Below are 23,049 nucleotides of genomic sequence, written 5' to 3' on the forward strand. Positions count from 1 at the left end.
AAACATGAGAAGCAGCTGGGGCCTTTGACTCTGGCCTGCGGTGATGCACACAGCCTGACAGCTGCTGCACAGCTGGGGAAACTGAGGCATGGGGGGTGACTTGGAGAACCTGTCACACAAGTGGGCTCAGAGTTCTAGGCTCTTTTGGTGCTCTAACCACTAGATTCTGCTCCCCACCCAGAGCCTCGGATAGAACCCAGGAGTCCTGGCTTCCAGCCCCCACCCCCTAACCGATTAGAGGCATCCGGTCTGAGATCCCAGGGGGTGTGGGTGGGGTTGTACCAAGACCTGTAATAACAGAACCCAGCCCAGTGGGGTGTGTAACGGTCCCCATGCATTTAGCTGCCTCCCCTATGTAAACGTGACGCCCTTTGCACCACGCCATGTGTGACAAACCCATCTGGCAGCTAGTTAGTCAGAGCAGGGGGACTGGGACCCAGGACACCAGGCTTCTCTCCCACCCTTGGGAGAGGAGCAGGGTCTAGTGGTTAGGGCAGGTAGCGGGTTCCCTGCAGTCTCCCCTCTAGCTGGTATCTCTCCACTCCGGGTGGCTGAGGTTGCTCTGGGTCATCACAGGAACTAACCAGCCCTTCACTCTTTCCTCTGCTCCCCGGCACCGCGGCTGCCCTGAGGTCACCATGAGGAGTCTCGTCTGGCTGCTATTCCTACCAGGTAAGACCCCTTCGCCTCGCCCTGAATGTCTGGCTGCTTCAGCCCCATAGAGCCCTGGGGTCAGGGGAGAAGGGACCCGGCCGTCGGGGAGGGGTCACAAGCTCAGAAGGAGGTTTTCCTCTGTGAGATTTGCTCCTCTTGCTTCACACTAACGTGATCTAGCGATTGGCGGTGGGGGGTGAGCTGGGAATCAGGACTCCTGGGTTCTATCTCAGCTCTGGGAGGGGAGTGGGGTCTAGTGGTTTAGAGCTGGGAATCAGGAATCTTGGGTTCTTCCCAGTGTGCTGATGGGGAAACTGAGGCACAGAGCCATACCATGAGCAGAACAAGGAGTTTAGTGCTGGGAATCAAACCCCAATTTCCTGAGTCTCAGTTCGGCACTGGAAGCACCTGGCCAGCCTGCTCCTCACTGCCATCTGTCACTCTGCTGCTTCCAGGCTTCCTGTGTCAATGTGACCCACCTGTCGAGGTCCCCGAGACCCTGATCGCTTGGACGGGGGCCTGTCTGTCCATCTGGTGCCGCTATAAATCCTGTGTTGTGAACCCCATAAAGACAAACAAATTGATCATCAGCTCCCTGACCTGGTACCTGAACCCTGTGTATGACTTTGAGAAAAAAAATTTCAATGGCACCATCCTGTATAAACACAACATCACTATCAGCCCAGCCTTGGCAGGGCGCGTGAGGTTCCTGGGGGACCTGGAAAAAGATTGCAGCCTGCAGCTGTCTGACCTGCGGGCCAGCGAGAACGGCTCGTATGGGCTGAGACTGATCAACGTGAACCCCAGGAATCAGAAGGAGGAGAAGAAGTGGATGACTAAGATCAGTGTGAATGTGACGGGTAAGAGGGAAGGTCCTGGGATTCCTTGTAGGAACAGACTAAAGATTCATAGCCCAGCCCAGCCCAGCCCACCCCCCTGCTCTAACCACTCAACCCACTCCCCTTCCAGAGCTGGGGAGAGAACCCAGGAGTCCTGGCTCCCAGCCTCCCCAAACACTAGACCCCGCTCTGGTAGCAGCCATCACTGGGGATGCAGCTCAGTGCGCCTGGGATGACATCCAGGCCGGCTGTTCCTATTTTCTCCACCTCTGTCCCATCCCTTTAATGAGGCTACGACTCTCACTAAAGTCTGGGGCTACAGCCAGCCTTGAACTCCCTGTCTGCATGAGAGCAGCACTGATCTCTGCCAGTCGAGCTAAAGGAGATGGTTCCTTACCCAGCGGAAGCAGTAAGTTGGTATCCTCTGTGCTGCTCAGGAGAGCCTTTAGCAAAACAGAATAACAGTTTGGATAGAAAACTTCCAAGTCGTTTCTGTTTTACTGTGTTTCTCCACATTTCTCCTGAAATATTTTACTTACAAACTTTGAATTTTTTAATTTACTTTTCCCACTTGCTTTTTGTTCCCTTTTCATCCCAAGTGCAGCGCAAGGAAGGATGTCGGGGGTTGGGTTTTGTTATTTCGTGGTTTCTCTTTCCCCCGGGTGCCCCAGGGGAAGTCATTTCAGCTGTTGGTGCCTCAGTTTCCCCATCTGAAAATCAGAAAGAATAATCCTTTGCCTATTTCCACTGTGGTATCTTTGGGGCAGGGACTGTCTCTCACTGTGTCTGGGCAGGCCCTGCACAACAGGGCCTGGATCTCACCTGGGGCAGGGACTCTACCGTAACGTACCTAATGCAGTAGGAAGAGAGCCTGTGACGCGGGCCCTTGTATCAGAGGCCTGGTATGAGGCAGGCCCTGCTCAGAGAATGTGGCAAGAACAGGGCTGATCTTGCAGAGATTCACATTGCTAAGAAGTGTTAGGCACGGAGCACTCATGCAAACACAGCCTGATATTAAGTGGTACCAAGGAAGGTACAAAAACTTTCCCCCAGGATAAGAGGAACACACACTGACCCCTCCTAACAGATAAGATCAGGCTGACAATACGGAACTTTTTTATACCAGGGTATAAAGATGTGTCTAAGACTTTGTCTACACTAGGCACCTTTCAGTGACACAGCTGTGCCGCAACAGCCCTGCTGCTAAGAGGTGCGCAGTGTAGCCACTGTTTGTCAGCAGCAGAGAGCTCTCCTGCTGACAAAAAAATTCCATCCCCAAGGAGCGGCAGCAGCTTTGTCAGCGGGATGGTGCTCCTGCCCACAAAGTACTGTTCATACTAGCACTTTTCGTCGGTAAAACTTTTGTCATTTGGGATGTGTGTGTTTTTTAACACCCCTGTACAACAAAAGTTTTGCCAATGAAGTTCCAGTGTAGACACAGCCTCAGAGGGAGAAACTTTGGTCAGCTGAGGGTTCAGTGGAAAGTCTTGCCCCGAACTGAGCTGCGTCCATTGCTACTATCACGCTTTGTGGATGATAAACCTGGTCCAGTGCCTTTGTACCTTAACGGATCTTGTGGTCATTGGGCAGTTCACTCAAGGTGTCTGCGCAGAGCTGGGGCAGCACACAGAGAAAACACACACACACAGCCGAACATCTACCACCATCTAATAATAAAGTGTTCTCCATAATAACTTTCCCCTTTGCCTCCCTGACACAGATTCGCCTCCAGCTCCTCAAATCAAAGCACCCAGCGAGCTCAGGGAGTCAATCCCGGCCCAGGTAGTTTGCTCCATAGCCTATTACTGCCCTGACTACCCCATAACTCTGACGTGGGTCAGTTTGGGGCATGGGACCCCTGAGTCCACCACAAGGATGGACATTGGAAGGACCGAGAACACACTGACTTTCACGCCCACCTGGCAGGACCATGGGACAAATGTAACCTGCCGGCTCAGCACCCCGGCTGGGACACCGAGCTCCGAGAGCAGCGTGGTGCTGGACGTGAAATGTGAGTCGGGGGGTAGGGGATTTGAACTGGGCGCCCCTGGGTCTGACAGCACCAGCCCCACCAGTAGCTCTGGCACTGACCCATAAGCACCCTTGGGGCTGAATTTCTTGGAGGGCACCAGGGAGGTGGATATGGGTCCAGGTGGGTGGAAGCAGATTGGCCAGTGGGGTGGGAGCTGACTGTATTTTGAAGGAAGAGTGGAGCCGTCGCACTGGGCAGGGATGGGCACGAAGGTCAGAGCCAGCGCCCCCTAGAGGAGAAAGGCCCAGTGTCCCATTCCCCGTCCCCCTGAGCCAGCCAGTCCCTGCCCTGGATGGGAGTTGGCGCCCCCTAGAGGGGAAAGGCCCAGTGTCCCATTCCCTGCCCCACGTCTGGAAAGTGTCCATATCTCAGCTGTTTACCTGCATGTTGGTTTGCTCCAGATGCCCCTAAGGGAGTCCAGGTGAATGCAACACCCAGAGAGACCATCCGAGAGGGAGACAGACTCGTGCTGATGTGCATAACCAAGGGCAGTAACCCCCCCGTCTTCACATACAACTGGTATAAGGACTCACAGTTGCTGCACCAGAGGCAGGAACAGAGGCTGGAGTTTGAAGCCAAGGGGGACGAGCATTCTGGTTCCTATGTCTGTGAAGCTGTCAATGAAATAAGCTCAATCCGATCCCCAACGCTGCAGATAGACGTCCAGTGTGAGTGTGGGGGCTGGAGCCAGACGGGAAGGCAAATTAAATGACAAATTTTCTGTTTTCTCCTTTTTGCCCCTGAGTGAAATAAAATAAATTGTTCCAGCATTTGCAGGTTTGTTTGTCTTTTTCTCCCAACTCTGTGTGTGTGTGTGTGTGTGTGTGGCGGGGGGAACTAAATTTGTGGAACTGCCTGAGACTAGGTACCTCTGCTGAGCACAAGGAGGGGGACTAAGAGAGGGTGTTATTGTAATTCTCTAGACACGTGTGATGTGGACATCAGAGGAAGTGAAATAGGCAGGGCTTGTGGCATTGGAAAAGACAGGAAATGAAGTTAAAGGGGAATCTCCATTAGCTCTCAGCAGTACAAAGCCTATGACACACAGCATGGCAGTTCTGGTTCCAACCAGCAGAGGGCAATTGCCTAGTCTCACACACACAAAGGCAGATCTGACCCATTCCCTCCAGCAGGGGGAGTGCTTACATGCATAGAGCAGGATTCAACCCCTCCAGCAGGGGGCAGCAGGGAGACAGGTGTATACACACACACACACACGCACACACACACACACACACACACACACACAGAGTTGGGAGAAAAAGACAAACAAACCTGCAAATGCTGGAACAATTTATTTTATTTCACTCGGGCAAAAAGGAGAAAAACGCAAAATTTGTCATTTAAAAAATGTGATATTCTCCCCCCTTCCCAAATTGGCCCATTTTGAAGCAGAAGTGACTTGGCCGTGTCAAACGTTTGAAAGTTTTTTCAACCTATCACCTCTCGGAAGAGCCAGAGGGCATCTTGCTCCTAAATGAATTCGGTGGGTCACACCTGGTCCATGGCATTTGCAGAAAACAACGTGTGATGCAAGAGGAACATTTGCTTTTGGGGTGAAATGTCTCGGATTGTGCTAAAAAACCCACAGACCAAAAAACACTTTCCTTCTCCCTGCCCCCGCAGCTTTTGGAGGTTTTGCCACAGACAGATAATTTGTTTCACTGGACAATTGGTTTGTTAGGTGTTCACCAAGGAACTAATTCAGTTTGTTCTCTGCCACTGGACTCCCAAAGTGACCTTGGTCAAGTCACTTAGGGTTTCCCACGGAATAACCCATTTAAGTCAGGAACTTTTTATTCCCCAGACGCCCCAAAGGACGTGCGTGTGAAACTGGTGACAGGCTCTCAGATCCAGGAAGAGACCACAGTTGTGCTCAGCTGCTCCTGCAAGGCTCATCCGCCCGTCAGCAGCTACACATGGTACAGAAATGGGCAGCACATCCCAGAACAAACCCAGCAGGAGCTTCGCTTCGACAAGATCCATCCCAACCAGTCCGGTTCCTACCACTGCAAGCCTCAGAACAGAGTCGGGATGTCGGAGTCGCCAGCCATTACAGTCGACGTATGGTGTGAGTAGCCAGGGGACCAGCAGGGGGCACTGCAGCTGGGTGGGGTATCCAGGATCTGCACTACAGCTTGGCGGGGTACAGCCTGCATGAATCCTGGAGGGATTCCCCCTAGGACCTCTTTCCTGCTTCTGAAGAGGCATTGGTGTGAACGGTGGGATCCCATTATGTACCTCAGCATCCAGGGTATCTGTGCACGAGTGGAGTGCTCTCCTCCTCCCGCTTCACAGAGCTCCCAGTTGGCACAGGGCCTCAGCACAGCAGGGCTGAGAGTTAACACCCCTTTGGGATGGCTCCCCCCTCTCCAAGCAACAGGCTCAGGCTCTCTGCAGACTCAGGCACACTCAGGGCAGCTCCCTCCTCTCCAAGCGACAGGCTCAGATTCTCTGCAGACCCAAGCAGTATTGCTCTGAGAGTTGCATTTGGGGCAGCTCCCTCCGTGACAGGTTCCCCCCAAGGGTGCCACTTGGAACTGGGGTATCACTGAGCCCATCTGACCCACCAACCTGGGCTCCCTGTCACATTGTGGGGCTGTGATCAGTTGCCAAGCTCCTCAAGCCTAGTGTCTCACCAGCCTACACACAGGCAGGGATGCACCGAGCTGCAGCTTCACGCACACGTGCTGAGATCAGCTCCGCACGGGAAGGCTCCACTAAGACACTTCTCAGTTGCTAAGGCACGCACCCCCCTCTGGAGTGTAAACCCCAAATGATACCGTCGTGCACTGCACAGGGAACTGTCCAGCGTAAGCTCAGAAAAGTCGCCCCCTCCCTCAATGTGGCGAGAGAGATGCAACAGCTTTCTGCCCCCTGCTATAATTCCCACACACTGATTTTAGGCAAAATCAAAACAAGTTTGTTAACTACAGAAGACAGATGTTAAGTGATTATAAGTGATAGCAAACAACTCAAAGCAGCTTACCTAGTAAATAAACAAAACCGCAAACTGAGCTGAATACAATAGATAGGTAGGATATGAATTAGCAAATTCTCATGCTGAGTGATAAACAGGCTGGCAGATTCTTAAGGCACAAGTTACCTCGGGTTTTCCAGGTTTTGATACACAGGCTAAAAATCCTTCCAGCCGGGGACCATCACTTCGCACAGTTCAGTCCTTGCCCCTCAGGTGTTTCCAGGTGTGGTGTTGTCGGGAGAGTGAGGTACCATCATTTCCCCACTTGTATATCTTCTTCCCTCTTGCTGGCAAGCTCTTTTGCTGTGACCTGGATCAAGCAGTTCCCACTGTGCAGTGCTATGTCGGAGAGGTTTCTACTGCACAGTTCCTGGGGTGCTCCTTGTGCTTGTCTGCATTTCCTCAATAAGCCATTACCATTGTTTGGCCTTTTTACTGTTGTACCTGAAATGCTGCTTGTGGGTGTTTTCAGTCTCACAACATGTTTCAGTCACACATACAAAGTCAAACTTCATAACTCCACATACGATGATAGCACATACAATCCAACGAGATATTAATGTCTTGCAGATCAAGACTTTTAACATGATACCTCACAAGGAATACTTTGTACAAAACGTATCCTAATTACATGACAGTGGTGACTACTGGAGAGCCAGGGTGTCACACCCTCCTCTCCCAGCAGTGAGCTCAGGCTCTCTGCAGACTCAGGCAGGTGTCGGCTACACTCAGGCGGCTCCCTCCTTTTTATTTCCTGCCTATAACCCTCCCCCCCCCGAACACTGAGACACACCCTGATCGCGATTATTTTCCAGACCCCCCCAAGGAGGTACGAATCACCCTTGAAAACCTCCAGCTCATCCGGGAAGGCGACACGGTGACGCTGAACTGCTCCGTGGGCAGCAGTAACCCCTCGGTGACCAAGTACACGTGGTACAAGGATGACAGCCAGTATCAGGAGACCCAGGAAAGCGTCCTGACCTTCCCTGCCACAAAGGAGCGGTCCGGTAGCTACAGCTGTGAGGCCCAGAACGCGATCGGCTATAGACAGTCTCTGCCTGTCTCAGTGGATGTGCAGTGTAAGTAATCGCCTCCTGGCTTCCCAGGCAGAGTCCTCTCGGAATTTTCCACTGCAAAATTTTGATAAAAAATATCGTTTTGTTCTTCTGGCTCGACATTTTTATTCCCTTGGTGCTTTTCAAAGAGCAAAACAATTCAGTTTTCTCCCCTCAGAAAAAATGGTCTTTGTCTCTCATTATTTAGCCTTTTACATGTTGTTCATGCTTTTCTAATGAGAAAAGCTACTTAACCCCCCGTTTCCCCCACCCTTTATTTTCTAACAGAAAAGTAGGGGTGAAAAGCAATACAAATTGTGCGTTGGTTGCATTGTGTGGCCTTTTCTTCTTCTTCTTCTTCTTCTTCTTCTTCTTCTTCTTCTTCAAGTCTTTTTCACACTTTCCAATGGGAAAGTGACTTTTTAAAAAAATTTCTGCCTGATTATCCACTGGAAATGGGAGACAAAAAGTTTGAAAAGCTGTGGTTTTCTCTTGCCACCTAGCTTTTACAAAAACCGAAAATCATTTTGTCTGCTTTTTCCTGGCTTTCTTCATTTTATTGTGACTGAAAAAGCATGCAAAAAAGTTTTGAAAAGTGTTATTAATGCTCACGATTTAGCTTTTTATTTAAAAAATACCTTTTTCATGGCTTAATTCACTTTATTTTTCACTAGAACAATATCAGAAAAGTTTTGAAAAGGGTTATTAAAAAACAACAACCCCTTTTTATACTTTCCAGGGAGGAAAGTGACTTTTTGGACTTTGTTCCACTGAAAAAATAGAGGAAAAAGTTTTTTTTTAATGTTTAGAAATGACCAGAAAGTGTTTCCCCCATAATTTCTCCCCCTTACCCCTTCCCAGATTTTTCCAGTGAATAACTTAACAATGGTGAGAACTTCACCACAATCTCATAACCAAAACTTGCCCAAAATCATAAAAGAAATGATTCCCCTCTCCCCCCAAAATGTTACATTTAGAATATTTTTTTCTAACCAATTTTTTGTTGTCAGAAATGATGTTGTTCCCCATGAGACAAATCTTTTGGGGGTGAACCTCCCGTTTTGTGGCAAAAATAGATCTGCTGAAAAACCCTCTGGCAGGTCTGGTTGTCATCTCAGGGGCTTTGTGGGGAGCCCTGAATCTAAGCTGGGCTAGATACGCCTGGGTCACGGAGGGGACACTGCTGTGGGAAGCGCTTACAAGCAGAGCGCCAGAAGGAGCCCAGCTGGATTGGACTCTCGTCCTGTCGGCCTTAGGGTCACACAGTGCATGGACACGAGGCCTTCCTGGGTGATGGAGACAGAGAACGGAAGGAGCAGAGCTCTGGATCTTTGTCCCACCTGTAAAGCTAAACAGGGAGAGGCTGGCCTAGAGGGCCGTGTGATCAGGGCTGGCGAGAGCGGGTTCAGGCCCCAGTGAAAATTTTTTTCGGGCCCCTCAGCAAGGGCGGACTGGCTAAACAGGGCCAACGGGGGGGAAGCCGGGCCCTGGGCCCCGTTCCGGACTGCTGGGCCCCAGTAATTTGTCCCGGCTCCCCCGTTGGCCCTGCGTGTGATCTCTGGGTCACTAGGCTCCTGTTGTACCTCTGAAGCTCAGCAGGATCAGGAGGGGCCAGTGGCTGGAAGGGAACCCAGAGGAGTGGTAGGGGAGGCTGTAATGGTCTGGCCTTTAAAATCTAGATAGCGTCAGACCCCAGCCATGGGCTGTCGCTCCATTGGGGTCAGTGGGCCAGATCCCAGCGGGGGTCAATGGGCCAGATCCCAGCTGGGGTCAGTGGGCCAGATCCCAGCGGGGGTCAATGGGCCAGATCCCAGCTGGGGTCAGTGGGCCAGATCCCAGCGGGGGTCAATGGGCCAGATCCCAGCTGGGGTCAGTGGGCCAGATCCCAGCGGGGGTCAATGGGTCGGCTGCCCGGGGCTCTCAGGGTGCTGTGTGTCTCTCTGCAGATGCACCCCAGCATGTTGCTGTGGTACGGCAGCCGTCAGGGTCCGTCAAGGAGGGCGAGACTGTGACCCTGGAGTGCTCCGTGGGCAGCGCCAACCCCTCTGCCCTGCACTTCGCCTGGTACAAGGACGAGGCACGACAGGGCGAGAACTCCAAGAGGCTGCAGCTGGCGGCCGTGGTGTCGGCTGATTCGGGCCAGTACCGGTGTGAGGCTAAGAATGACGTGGGCACCACCCATGCTGAGCCCATCCCGCTGGAAGTCTGGTGTAAGTAACCCACCCCTAGAGCTGGGGAGAGAACGCAGGCGTCCTGACTCACAGAACCCCCCCACACACACACACACTGTAACCACTAGACTCCACTCCCCTCCCAGAACTGAGGAGAGAACCCAGGAGTCCTGGCTCCCAGCCCCCCACTCTAACCCCTGGCACTGACTCTTTCCCCAGATGGCCCCCGGGATGTACAGCTGTCCATGGCCCCGCAGGGGAAGATTGTGGAGGGGATGGAGGTGATGCTGCGGTGCTGGGCCAATGCCCGCCCGGCCGTGCAGGGCTACGACTGGTACCGGGATGGCCAACTGCAGCAGCGGCAGGAGTGGCAGAGCCAGGCCGTGCTGAGCATCCTGGCTGTGAAGGTCGAGGCGTCTGGGCACTACCACTGTCGGGCCAGAAACGAGATCTCCTACGGGGACTCCTCGCCCATCCGCCTCACCGTCTACTGTAAGGGGCCTCTGGGCTGGTGCCCCTCAGTCCCAACCCACAGCCTCTGCTAGCCCAGCGCTGGGCTCACCCTACCCCCAGCTCTGCTGGTGCCCCTCAATCCTGAGCTGCTCTAACCACTGGTCCCCACTCCTGTGTCCCCCATTCCTTGCTCTCTGTTTTTTGCAGTCAGCTCCATGACTATAGCCAAGAACTCGGTTCTAGGGGTCGGCGTGGTGGTAGCGTTTATCACCCTGCTGTTGGCGCTGGTCTTCACCCTTAAGCGATGGTGAGCAGAAACCTCCCCTCACCCCCAACCCGGACATCCCCAATCCCCAGGGATCAGCACCCATGGAGCTGAGCGGCCTGACCTCTGCAACAGGCTCCTGCGACCGGGAAACTCCCACCCCACCCCTTGCCCTGACCACTAGACCCCACTGTCCTCCCAGAGCCAGAGGTAGAACCCAGGAATCCTGGCTCTTGACTTTGCTCCATATTGTCATTGCAGGAGAAAGCAGCGTCTTCCCGAGCTGGTTGTGGCACCTCTGGGCAGGCAAAGGCGATCGTTCTTTGTGAGAGATTTTTGATAGGGGGCGCTGTGCTGCAGGGGGCGGGGTGGGGGGGTCTCCCCTGAGACAGGGCTGGCCCCGATGCCCCAGGGTGGCACTAGGGGACGCTGTGCTGCAGGGAGGAGGGTGGGGGCTCTCCCCTGAGACAGGGCTGGCCCTAGTGCCCCAGGGCAGTACTGGGGGGCGCTGTGCTGCAGGGAGTGGGGTGGGGGGTCTCCCCTGAGATAGGGCTGGCCCCGATGCCCCAGGGCGGTGCTAGGGGGCACTGCGCTGCAGGGCGTTTCCCTATAGCAGATCAGAGTTGAATTTCTAGTCCTGAGCCCTTGGGGTCATTAAAGATTCCTGAGACCATTCCCTAAACTTCAGGACATCAAACCCCCGCGTGTGGGCGAAACCCCAGTGTGGGAAATTCTGTTCTGCCTCTGCCAAGCCCTCTCAGACGTTACCAGAAGAAAGAGGATTTTTCTTCGCTTCCCGTCCTAAACTTGTGGCATCACTGAGCAGCTGTTCCTCAGCTGCCCTGCCCCAGAAGTGGCTGCATCTCAGCACTGGCCAAGTCATCCCCATGTGGCGTTATGTGCAGCTGTTCCCCAGATGCCCTACCCCAGAGGTGGCTGCATCTCAGCGCTGGGTGAGCCATCCCCATGCACTCAATGGAATGTTTTGTCTCTCTATCAGCCTAGGAGACGGGAACCTTTGAAAACACAGCGGCCCACCAGCTCAGTGGGGTGCCTGAATGGAGTATCCGAAGATGCTGTCAATTATGCTACACTCCAGTTCCCACCCAGCCACCTCCAAGGGCCAACTGCCCCTGCCAGGTACAAAGGAGAGGAACCAGGGGAGCAGAAATGAGTTTCCCTGCCCCCAGTATGGAGTCCTGGCTTCTCCCAGAGCTGGAGAGAGAACCCAGGAGTCCTGCTTCTCCCAGGGGTGGGGAGGGAACCCAGGAGTCCTGGCTTCTCCCAGGAGTGGAGAGGGAACCCAGGAGTCCTGGCTGCTTTTCATCAGAGCTGTCAATTTCCTCCCAGTGTGCCAGGAAACTCGAGGCAGCGAGTGAAGCCAGGCCCCCCGGAAGAAACTGTTATTTACAGTGTGGTGAAGAAACCCCACCTGCCACCCAAGGTACTAGCCTGGGGTTACGCTGGGTCCCCCAGAGCCCCGTCACTTCAGAGCCCGTGTCCTCTAGGCCCCTGAACTGTGATGCTTGGGCAATGCCCGTCTGTCACTGAGCGAGGGGCACCGGCAGGGCTGGGGGGGAGCCCAGGGCTGGGATTGCAGGGGCTGCGGGTTGGGAGTGAGGGGCACCGGCAGGGCTCGGGGGGAGCCCAGGGCTGGGATCGCAGGGGTGATGGGACTGTTTCGTACTAGATGTGCGGCTAAGACACCCAGGCATAGCAGGCTGGACAGATTGTTTTTCTGCCTCTAGTTCCCTTTTCGTGTCTCTCATGTGACTTAGAATAAACTTTTGCTCTCAAAATAAAATCATCTGTTGAGATAAGATAAAAATACCTTCCCCTTCCCCTGAGCAGCTGGAATCGAAACCAGCCATGAACACCCTGGGGGGCTTGCAACGGACCTATTATGTCTTGAGGCATCTTCATTTAACATTAGATCTCCTCTGGCAGCACGGGGTGGGGGGCAGGGCTGGGCTGGCAGGGGGCTGCAGGTTGGGAGTGAGGGGCACCGGCAGAGCTGGGGGGTGGGGAGCCCAGGGCTCGGCTAGCAGGGGGCTGCGGGTCGGGAGTGAGGGGCACCGGCAGAGCTGGGGGGTGGGGAGCTCAGGGCTGGGCTGGCAGGGGCTGTGGGTCGGGAGTGAGGGGCACCGGCAGAGCTGGGGACGGCGGAGCCCAGGGCTGGGCTGGCAGGGGGCTGTGGGTCAGGAGTGAGGGACACCGGCAGAGCTGGGGGGAGGGGAGCCCAGGGTTGGGATGGCAGGGGGCTGTGGGTCAGGAGCGAGGGGCACCGGCAGAGCTGGGGGTGGGGAAAGCCCAGGGCCGGGCTAGCAGCGGGCTACAGGTCGGGAGTGAGGGGCACCGGCAGAGCTGGGGGGTGGGGAGCCCAGGGCTGTGCTGGCGGGGGGCTGTGGGTCAGGAGTGAGGGGCACCAGCAGAGCTGGGGGTGGGGAGAGCCCAGGGCCGGGCTAGCAGGGGGCTGCGGGCTGCGAGCTGGGGGGGGTCCCAGCAGGCAGTGCTGGGGGCTGGTGTCTGTAGCTGTCCCTCTCTGACCCCCGCCTGCCTCCCCAGGGCGAAGCAAAGGGCGACTACGAGAATGTGGGGGCCCGGCTGGAGGAGGATGAGGAGGAGCTAAACTACTGCACCCTGGTGCTGCCCCCGCGCACCCGGGCCCCATGTGGCCACTGGGAGTCTGAGTCGGACTCGGAGTCGGAGGCGAGTGTGCAGTATGCGGCCCTGAGGCACTGACCTTCCCTGGACAGGGCCGGTTCCCCGCCATGGACTCATGAAGCCCGGCTACAGACCCATATAGAGCCCAGCCATGGACCCATAGAGCCCAGCCATGGACCCATAGAGCCCAGCCACGGACCCACGGAGCCCGGCCATATAGCCATAGAGCCCAGCCACGGACTCACGGAGCCTGGCCATAGACCCATGGAGCCCGGCCACAGACCCACGGAGCCTGGCCATATAGCCATAGAGCCCAGCCACGGACCCACGGTGCCCGGCTATAGACCCACAGAGCCCGGCCATGGACCCACGGAGCCCGGCTATAGACCCACGGAGCCCGGCCATGGACCCACGGTGCCCAGCCACGGAGCCCAGCCACGGACCCACGGAGCCCGGCCACGGACCCACGGGCGCCCGGCTATAGACCCAGCTGGTCCCCTCCTAGAGACCCACAGCCTGTGGGGGGTGGGGGAGGGCCAGTGGCTCTAGCGCTGGATCTGGACAGAGGAGCAGAGCAGGGACAGGGCAGGCAGAGTCTGTGCAGCTACAGCTCAACACAGGAGATGTGACGCAGGGGCCAGGAATAGGGTGTCCCTGCCAGGAGGGACAGACACACACACGACAAGGGATGGGGTGTCCCAACAAGCAGGGGACAGTACACACACACACACACACACACACAGAGCAAGGGATGGGGTGTCTCAGCCAGCAGGGGGCAGCACATACACACACACAAAGCATGGCTCAGCCCCTCCAGCAGGGGACAGTACACGCACACACACACACGGCAAAGGATGGGGTGTTCCAACCAGTAGGGGGCAGCGCGCGCACGCGCACACACAGACACACAGACACACACACACGGCAAAGGATGGGGTGTTCCAGCCAGTAGAGGGCAGCGCACGCGCACACACACACACACACACACACACACACACACACACACTTCCCCAGCTGGCTGTAGGACACACCGGCCTGCAGCAGGGGGCGCTTTCCCTGGTTACCCCCGAGGACTCTCCAGGTGCTGCCCCTGAGGTTTAGCCCCCCAGCACGGCGACCCCCCTGAGGCCCACAGGCCGTGGGTGATTCCCCTACAAGCTGAGCCTGGTTTGGCCAAGTCCCACTCCTCTACCCTGCCCCCTAGGTGATAGGGGACCCCCGGGGTAGGGGACCCCACAACTACCGCTCAAGAGCCAGATCAACCTGCTATAGCTTTTCTAGTGCGCTATAGGTTGGAGCATGGGGGCTGGGAACCAGGACTCCTGGGTTCCAGCCCCAGCTCTGGGAGGGGAGTGGGATCTAATTGCAGGGGGAGGGGGAGGATTTGCAATGCTTACTGAAATGTTTATAAGCGTAGTGTCTGTTTAACAGCCTCACAGCAATACTGCACCGGGATGGCTTATCCGGTGCTGGGATGCAGCCAGCTCTGGGGTGGGACAGCCAGGGAACAGCCGCATGCAGTCACTCAGTGCTTTCCTTTCTGATTAACGAGTGCCTGGGCCAGCACGCGCCTGGCACGAGGAACCTGGGATGTAATTGGCATCTCTTCCCACTGTAGGATCAGCAATAAAAATACTTTAGAGGCTATTAACTGCAGCAGAAACTGGTCAAATAGCAAGTTCTGTAAACAGCTCTCAGCTTGAAAGCACTGGAGCATTCGGCTCCCGCTGCCAAGAGAAACAGGCGCAGCTGCTACAGCAGGAAAGAAATAAATTGATCTATGACCATTTGCCAGGAGCTGTATTTATCTGAGAGATCTCGAGAGGATGCAGTGCCAGAGCGTGGCACAGGGGCAGGGGCTGGGAATCCGGACTCTTGGATTCTCCTCCATTCTGTCTGCGAGTGATTTAATGCCTGTAAGGGGTGGGGCAGCTGGGACATGTCTTGATGGGCCCTGAGATGCAAGTGGGGCACTTGGGGAACAGCTGCACACAACACTGTATGGGGAGCCTAGCTTGGTGCAGAGATGCAGCCATTTCTGGGGCAGGGCAGCTGGGGAACAGCCACACGTAATGCTGCATGGGGACTCCTTGACCGACTACAAGATGCAGCCACCACTGGGGTGGGGAAGTTTGGGAACAGCTGCACATAACGTCGTAAGAGGATGGCTCACCTGGCCCTGAGATGTAGCCACCTCTGGGGCAGGGCAGCTGGGGAACAGCTGCACATAACGCCGCTCGGGGATGTCTCGCTAGGTGCTGATATGCAGCTGGGGAACAGCTGCACACAGCGCTGCATGGGGAGGCCTAGCCTGGTGCTGAGATGCAGCCACCCCTGGGACGGGGCAGCTGGGGAACAGCCACACATAACGCCACATGGGGACAGCTCACCAGGCCTGAGATGCAGCCAGCTCTGTCATGAGATCATTGCTGGGGGTTTCCTGCAGTAGCACTTCAGAGGGAGTAATTCACTCTAGTGAGTTGACCTTGCCTTCCTGTGTGTCTCTAAAACCACATTATCTCTCCCAGCGGAAATAGCACACAGTCACGGAAACAAACAGTGATATGGATCTGGGGGGAGTTTGCTCATTGAGCTTTGTATCAGCCACTAAAATAACAGGCCCTGACAGCTGATGGGCTGACAGCAGCGGGGCTGGGAGCTAGGACTCCTGGGTTCTAGCCTTGGCTCTGGCAATAGGAAAAACCACTACGTTGGCAGAAAGTGCCTATTGCACACATGAATGCCATGCTATGCTGCTTTTCACTAACAAGGGGGGGATCCAGCTGTTTTTAAAGGAGTCCCCAAGAAATGCATCTAGCTCTGGGGCAGAGCAGCTGGGGAAGAGCCGCACAGTGACACTGCACGGGGATGGCTCACCCAGCACCGAGATGCAGCCACCTCTGGGGCAGGGCAGCTAGGAAACCACCATGCAGGGATCGATGAGCGGCAGCTGCCTCTGAAGTGGGGAAAATCTCCTCCCAGGATGAGGGGGTGAGTCCCCTTTATCTGCTCACATTGTGGGGCTGGGTGTCTGTCCTACTTCGGGATCTCAGCTCCGGGTCCACACAGAGGGATCCACTCCCCATGGGGGATAATACAGCCTCATGGCTGGCCTCTCTCCCTCTCAGTCGCTCCAGCTGGGGGGCACGAGGCAGAAGGGCCTGTGGGGCAGTGTGGCCCCCTGTGCCTCCCTGGGTTTTTATGGCTTTATGGCCCAGCCATGTAGCCAGGGGATGAAGCTGCCCTGGTTGAACAATTCCTTCTGGGCAATTTCATCCCACCTAGGAGCAGGCAGATCCACGCCCCCGGCGACAGCTGGTAGAGCAGCTCACCACGTCCCCCGGGCCAGGCCAGGCAGGAGCACAGCTGTGGGGAGCTGAGCCAGAGAGGTAGGAGCTATGGGATGTGGCCATGGGGCAGGGATGGGGTGAGGTGGATCTAGGAGACGTGGCCATGAGGCAGGAATCTGGGGCTGGATCTAGGGGATGCGGCCATGGGGCAGGAATCTGGGGGTGGATCTAGGGGACACGGCCATGGGGAAGGGACATGGAGGTGGATCTAGGGGATGTGGTGATGGGGCAGGGATGGGGGGTGGACCCAGGGTGTGTGGTTGTGGGGCAGGAATGTCCATAAATGGCTATGAGCCAGGATGGGTAAGGAATGGTGTCCCTAGCCTCTGTTTGTCAGAGGATGGAGATGGATGGCAGGAGAGAGATCACTTGATCATTGCCTGTTCGGTTCACTCCCTCTGGGGCACCTGGCACTGGCCACTGTCGGCAGACAGGATACTGGGCTAGATGGACCTTTGGTCTGACGTGGTACGGCCGTTCTTATGTTCTTAATGTGGAGGTGGATCTAGGGGATGTGGCCCTAGGGCGGGGATGAGGGATGGATCTAGATGTGGCCATGGGGCAGGGATGGGAGTGGATCGAAAGGACATGGTCATGGGGCAGGGATGGGGTGGATCTAGGGGATGAGGCTGTGGGACAGGGATGTGGAGGTGGATCTAGGGGATGGGCCATGGGGCAGGGATCTGGGATGTGGATCTAGGGAACGTGGGGCAGGGATGGGGGGTGTATCTAGGGGACAAGGTGCAGGGGGCTCATCCTTGTTATCATTCCAGCCCCAGTTGAGATGCCTCCCTCCTCCACCCCTCACTGAGCCGGCACCATGGATCCGGTGGACACCCTGGCACTGGCCATCTATTCCGTCACCATCCTGCTGGGCCTGCCCGCCAACATCTTGGCGCTGTACATCTTCTACCACCGCGCCCGCGCCCGCCTCACCCCCAATCTCATCTACATGATCAACCTCTGCCTCTCGGACCTAGCCTTCATCCTCATCCTGCCGCTCAAGATCCTGGAGGTTGTTCCGCCAGGCTGGTCCCCAACAAGCTTCCTCTGCCCCCTCTACAGCCTGGCCCACTTCGGCACGGTCTACGCCAGCACCTGCTTCCTGACGGCGGTTAGTGCCGGGCGCTACTTGGGCGCCGCCTTCCCCATCCGCTACCAGCTCTACAAGAAGCCCCTTTACTCCTGCCTGGTCTGCGTGGCCATCTGGACCCTGGTGGCCTTTCATGGCATCCTGCTGCTCATCCTGGAGACTTCGCTGGGCGCCAATGCCACCCTCTTTATGGGCAACGGCAGCGCCTGCTACCAGGAGTTCAGTCCAGAGCAGCTGGCCCTGCTGGCTCCTGTCCGCTTGGAGCTCTCCGTAGCTCTGTTTTTCCTGCCCTTGGCGATCATGGTCTTCTGCTACGCTAGCTGCATCCATGTCCTCATCAAGTCCCGTCTCCACGAGCAGAAGAAGCGCCGGGAGGTACGGCTGGCTGTGGCCACGCTCTCTGTCTTCGTGCTCTGCTTCGGGCCCTATAACCTGTCCCACGTGGTGGGCTATGCCCGCAGCGAAGATGTCTGGTGGCGCAGGGTGGCACTGCTGCCCAGTGCCTGCAACGCCTTCCTGGACCCGCTCATCTTCTACTTCCTCTCCTCGGCCAAGGACCAGGGCTTGGCCTGGGTGTGGCGCTCAATGGGGCAGCGTTGCAGCTCCTTCTGGCAGAAGATGACCATGGCTCACAAGGAGGCAGGCAAGGGGCAGCCGGAGAAGGGGGCTGCATCGCTGGGAAGTACAGGCCCTGAGGTGGGGAGCTGCAAGTGACCATGGGACAAGGAGACACCAAACTCTGTTGGGAAAGGATTTGGGGAGATTGGCAACTTTGGATGGGCTGTGGGACCCAGCTGCTCATGAACCTTAAAAATTCCCCACGGGGCTGGGAAATTCGTGACCATTACAGATTCCCCATGGCACCCGAAACCTCCAATCTTGGATAGGACGCAGGACCAAGGATCAGGAAATTCATGGTCTTTACAGAGTACCCGACCCTTGGATGGCACGTGAGTCCAAGAACCTGGCCTATCCGTGGGTCAGTACAAATCCCCCTTAGGACAAGGAGGCGTCTGGTTTTGACAAGACTAGGGGGTGAGGTAGCCGTTTTCCACTGAGACATGGGTGCATGGTAATGACCTTGACCATTGGTGGTCTTGAAAGACCCCTTAGGATGCGGACATCCCTGACTAGGCTGGGACGGGGGGTAAGGAGATGCCAGGTGGATGTGATGGCAGGGTCCAAATTTCTTGTGGTCATTTCATACCCCCATGGGATGGATCCTGCTGTGGGAGATTTGGATATAGAGGATGATCCAGACCCCCTCACCCCCACAGGGCGAAATAGACTGTACGGCTAACCCTGCTACTGGGGAAATAGACTAAACTCCGTCCTGTAGATCTGCATTGGGTGAGCCAGTCTATGAAGTGTCACTGTGCAGTTATTTCCCAGCTGCCCTGCCCCAGAGGTGGCTGCATCTCAGCACCAGGTGAGCCACCCCCATGTGGCTGCTCCCCAGCTGTCCTGCCCCAGAGGTGGCTGCATTTTGGCACTGAGGCCATGATTCCTACCCTTTGTGGATGGAGGGTGCTAGAGATATATCCAAGGTAACTGGGAGATCTGTGTAACTTGGACGTAGAAATATTCCAAAACACCGTTCAGGGGGAATCCTAAATCTCCTGTCAATAAAGTCCCAGCTCCTGCAGGAATGTCCCAGGACAGATCAATGAGTTAATAGGAACAGAGTCAATGGAGCCAGATCCCAGCTGGTGTCAATGGGCTGTAGCTACATTGGAGTCAGTGGGGCCAGACTCCCAAGCTGGGGCCAATCGGGATCACCCAGGGGTCTCACCACTCCTCCTGAGTGCTGACTCTTTTGCCCAGTGGCTGTAAATTGCATTCCACTAACGAATCCGTGTTGATTTAATAAAGTTTTCCCAGCTCCAGTGGGGTCGTTATTATTAATATAATTATTGTAGTTATCATTCGACTGAGATCAGGCCCTCACTGAAATGGGTGTGCTGAACTCACAGCACAGTGCAGGGGCTGGGAGCCAGGACTCCTGGGTTCTAGTCCCAGATCTGGGAGGGGAGTGGTGTCTAATGGTTAGAGTGGGGGAGCTGGGACACCTGGGTTCTATTTCCAGCTATAAGAGGGGAGTGATTCCTAGTGGTTAGAGCAAGGGGCCTGGGAGCCACGACTCCTGAGCCCTATGCCGAGCTGCCAGTGTGACCCTGGGCGAGTCCCTGCCCTGCTCTGTGCCTCAGGTTCTCTCTGTCTAAATGGGGAGAAGGGCCCAGCGGGAGGTGCAGATGATGCAGCCTCTCCCTTCCTAGTTCCGATTTCCCCGTTCAGTCTCTGAGCCTGGCCCAGCTGCCCCTCGGCCTGGGTTCAGCGCTGCCCATCCAACACGCCTGGGCAGGCGAGAATCAATGACCAGGCACCCTCCAGTCTCCCCTCTGCCCACTAGGTGGCAGCAGATAAGAAGTGTATTGCCCGACCCCTTGGGCCTAGACATCATTCCCGCTGCCAGGAGCTGTGCTGAGCTCAGCAGGTTTGCAGCTTGCCAGGAGGGGGCGGTGTGACGTTCCCCTCCGGGTTATCTGGCCCCATGATCTGCTGGATCACGCCAATCCTTGCCTTTGGGAGCCAGCCTGACCCTGCTCTGCTGTGAGAACCCCACTCCCGGGCTGTTCACGCACAGCCTCCGGCATGGAAGCTGCTCCCAGCTATCTGCAAGCGAATGACACTAGCCAACATCTCCGGTCCCAGACACAACCACCTCCGTCTTGCAGTGTCCAGTTATACCCGCTGGACGCTGCAAGCTTCTATGTGCATCTGACTACATGCATCCGACGAAGTGGGTATTCACCCACGAAAGCTCATGCTCCAATATGTCTTTATTCTATAAGGTGCCACAGGACTCTTTGCAGCTGATATAAGTTCGCCAGTGTAACAAAGAAATTGATGTGTACCAGGCTTGATATCCCAAGGGGAGCCTCTGACACACTTCAGACCAAACGCACTGCTTCAGGCAGCATAAACAAGTAGATTTACGTGATTATATGTCAAAGCAGAACAAGTCAGATTTGGTCAAATGAAATAAAAGCAAAACGCATTCTAAGCTGATCTTAACACTTTCCATGTCCTTACAGACTTAGATGCTTCTCACCACAGGCTTGCTGGTTGCTCTTCAACCAGGCTCTCCCCTTGATCAGCGGTTCAGTTGCTTGGTGGTGGTGTCTGTAGATGTAGGCGGAAGGGAGAGAGCATGGCAAACATCTCTCCCTTTTATCATGTCCTTTCTTCCCTCTTGGCTTTGCCCCCCCACCTTGAGAGTCAGGTGAGCATTACCTCATCGCAGTCCCAAACTGCCCAAAGGAAGCGGGGTGACTCCTTCGAGGGTCTAACAGATTCTTTTGTTGCTGCCTAGGCCAGCGTCCTTTGTTCCTGTGAGGCTGGGCTGGGTTTGTCCCATCCATGCCCTGATGAGGTGTGAACTGCCCCTCTGCTCTTGGAGGGTTTTGCCTGGGTTTGCTTTAAGCCATGAGGACACATTTTCAGCCTCATAACAATATACATGAAATTATAACCTATAACACTGCAATAACATCAGTATAACAACAATGCTCAGTGCATCATGAGCCTTTCGAAGACACCCAACATGACACACTTTTTACTGGATACCACACAATCATTTTATAAAGATGAACATGGAGCTGTAGGGTGTTCCTCTGAGGTACAGAGTGTCACAGGAGGATCTGGACCAATCCACCCCCCTTCACCTCTCTCCCTCTCTTTGGTTCCACTTTAGGGCTCTGCAAAAGCAGAAGTTGCTTGAAACCGCCAGGCCTCCCTGTGGTTTGGAGGCACGGCTGGAAATTGCTGTGGGCCTGTGGAAGGGGGTGGTTGGGCACCTAGAAACTGTGCAGAGCAGGAACGGGGGTTCTTAGGAACTCCTAGGAGGGGAAGCAAGGTTGGGTTCCTAGAAATAACGTGGTTGAGCCCTGGGCTTCCCGGAAATCACCACAGGGAAGATTGGACTCCCTCAAAACAATCACAGGGGGCTTGGGACTCCCTGAAAACTATCGATTCCAGGGTCCCTACAAACATGTTATCTCTAGGGTCTCTAGAAACTGTCAAGGGAGCTCATGGCACCCTCAAAACTATTGTGGGTGGGCTCTGGGCTCCTTGAAACTGTCGCAGCTCCCCTGTAACTACCAGCTTGCCCCACCCCCAATTTCCCTCTTTGCTTAAGCCAGGGGTAGGCAACCTATGGCACATGTGCCGAAGGCGGCACGCAAGCTGATTTTCAGTGGCACTCACACTGCCTGGTCCTGGCCACCGGTCCTGGGGGCTCTGCATTTTAATTTAATTTTAAATGAAGCTTCTTAAACATTTTAAAAAAACCTTATTTGCTTTACATACAAGAATAGTTTAGTTATATATTATAGACTTGTAGAAAGAGACCTTCTAAGGACATTAAAATGTATTGCTGGCACGCGAAACCTTAAAATAGAGTGAATAAATGAAGACTCGGCACAGCGCTTCTGAAAGGTTGCTGATCCCTGGCCTAAGCTTTGTAGCCAGCTGCAGTTGACAAGGGGTCAGAGTTTGGGGAGGAGGGAAGGGGGATAGGTGTTTGGGGAGGGTAGCGCTGCGCTGGGGACTCTGCGGCCAGCAACCTCAACTCTGTCCTGGTTGCTCAGGTCTTGCCTAGCGGCCCCACCTGTTGCTATCTCTCCGGTTCAGCCAACAAGCGCGGAGGGTGGTTTCCCAGGGTCCAGCGATGCTTCGTGACCCAGGACACTGGCAGGGGGAGGGAGATTTGGTCTCTGAGCCACCAGAGCAAAACTAGAGGGGAAAGGACCCGTGCGCCATTCCTTGCCCCCCCCTCAAAAAAAACCTGCCAGTTCCCGGCCCTGGGGCCAGAACGGAGCTAGCACCCCCTAAAGGGGAAAGGCCCCGTGACCCATTGCCTGCCCCTGCAAACCCGCCAGTCCACAGGCGTGGAGCGGGATGGGAGCCAGCAACCCCTGGAAGGGAAAGGCCCTATGCTCCATACCCCACCACCTCGAAGCCTTCCAAGTTTGGGGTGCTCATCTCTTAGCTGCTTGCTGGGTGTCTGTGTAGTGCCTGGCAGTGGGCTCCAATTCTGGTCGGGAGGGGGTCCATGCAGGCTCCAGAGCTTGGCTCCCAGTCGTCCGTCCTGTGCCCACTGGCTGGCTGGACTGGGATACTGGTGTGGGGACTGATCCAGATCAGGACAGGTGAGGGTGCAAGACACTGCTCCAGTGAGTAGGAAAAGGAACCAGGAAAAGGACTTTGGTTACTACAGCTCAGGGGAAATGCCTTTTGTTAGAAAGCAGTGGGGACTGGACGACAGGACTCCTGGGTTCTATCTCCAACTCTGGGAGATGAGTGCAGTCTAGAGGTAAGAGCAGGGAGGCTGGGAGTCAGGACTCCTGGGTCCTATACCTGGCACTGGCAGGAGACGGGGGGTCTAGGGATTAGAGCAGTGAGGGCTGTGTGCCTGGTCTCCTGGGTCCTATC

The 23,049-nt window shown here is 55.5% G+C and overlaps 2 protein-coding genes across 2 annotated transcripts in view; both read left to right on the forward strand.

Moving 5' to 3' along the window:
- LOC116833677 (B-cell receptor CD22) overlaps nucleotides 1–13,213 on the forward strand; it is a 231,375-nt gene extending 218,162 nt beyond the window's left edge. The window contains exons 2-13 of the mRNA XM_075071161.1: nucleotides 1,110–1,514; nucleotides 3,214–3,504; nucleotides 3,927–4,193; nucleotides 5,333–5,596; nucleotides 7,321–7,584; nucleotides 9,507–9,770; nucleotides 9,951–10,223; nucleotides 10,392–10,491; nucleotides 10,711–10,774; nucleotides 11,450–11,589; nucleotides 11,800–11,893; nucleotides 13,015–13,213. Of these exons, the coding sequence (XP_074927262.1) occupies nucleotides 1,110–1,514; nucleotides 3,214–3,504; nucleotides 3,927–4,193; nucleotides 5,333–5,596; nucleotides 7,321–7,584; nucleotides 9,507–9,770; nucleotides 9,951–10,223; nucleotides 10,392–10,491; nucleotides 10,711–10,774; nucleotides 11,450–11,589; nucleotides 11,800–11,893; nucleotides 13,015–13,191 (2,603 nt within the window). The 3' untranslated portion in view covers nucleotides 13,192–13,213. The remainder of the gene's footprint in view (nucleotides 1–1,109; nucleotides 1,515–3,213; nucleotides 3,505–3,926; nucleotides 4,194–5,332; nucleotides 5,597–7,320; nucleotides 7,585–9,506; nucleotides 9,771–9,950; nucleotides 10,224–10,391; nucleotides 10,492–10,710; nucleotides 10,775–11,449; nucleotides 11,590–11,799; nucleotides 11,894–13,014) is intronic.
- A 3,929-nt stretch (nucleotides 13,214–17,142) lies between these two features.
- LOC116833682 (free fatty acid receptor 1-like) lies at nucleotides 17,143–18,518 on the forward strand. The gene has a single exon (XM_032795357.2). The coding sequence runs from the start codon at nucleotides 17,284–17,286 to the stop codon at nucleotides 18,268–18,270; it is 987 nt and encodes a 328-aa protein (XP_032651248.1). The 5' UTR covers nucleotides 17,143–17,283; the 3' UTR covers nucleotides 18,271–18,518.
- The last annotated feature ends 4,531 nt before the right edge of the window (nucleotides 18,519–23,049 follow it).

The sequence above is a fragment of the Chelonoidis abingdonii genome, chromosome 11 (assembly GCF_003597395.2).
Source record: "Chelonoidis abingdonii isolate Lonesome George chromosome 11, CheloAbing_2.0, whole genome shotgun sequence".
Lineage (NCBI taxonomy): Eukaryota > Metazoa > Chordata > Testudines > Testudinidae > Chelonoidis > Chelonoidis abingdonii.

Excerpts from the sequence above, each read along its gene's own strand:
- LOC116833682 (XM_032795357.2), top strand. The coding sequence starts at position 17,284 with ATGGATCCGGTGGACACCCTGGCACTGGCCATCTATTCCGTCACCATC.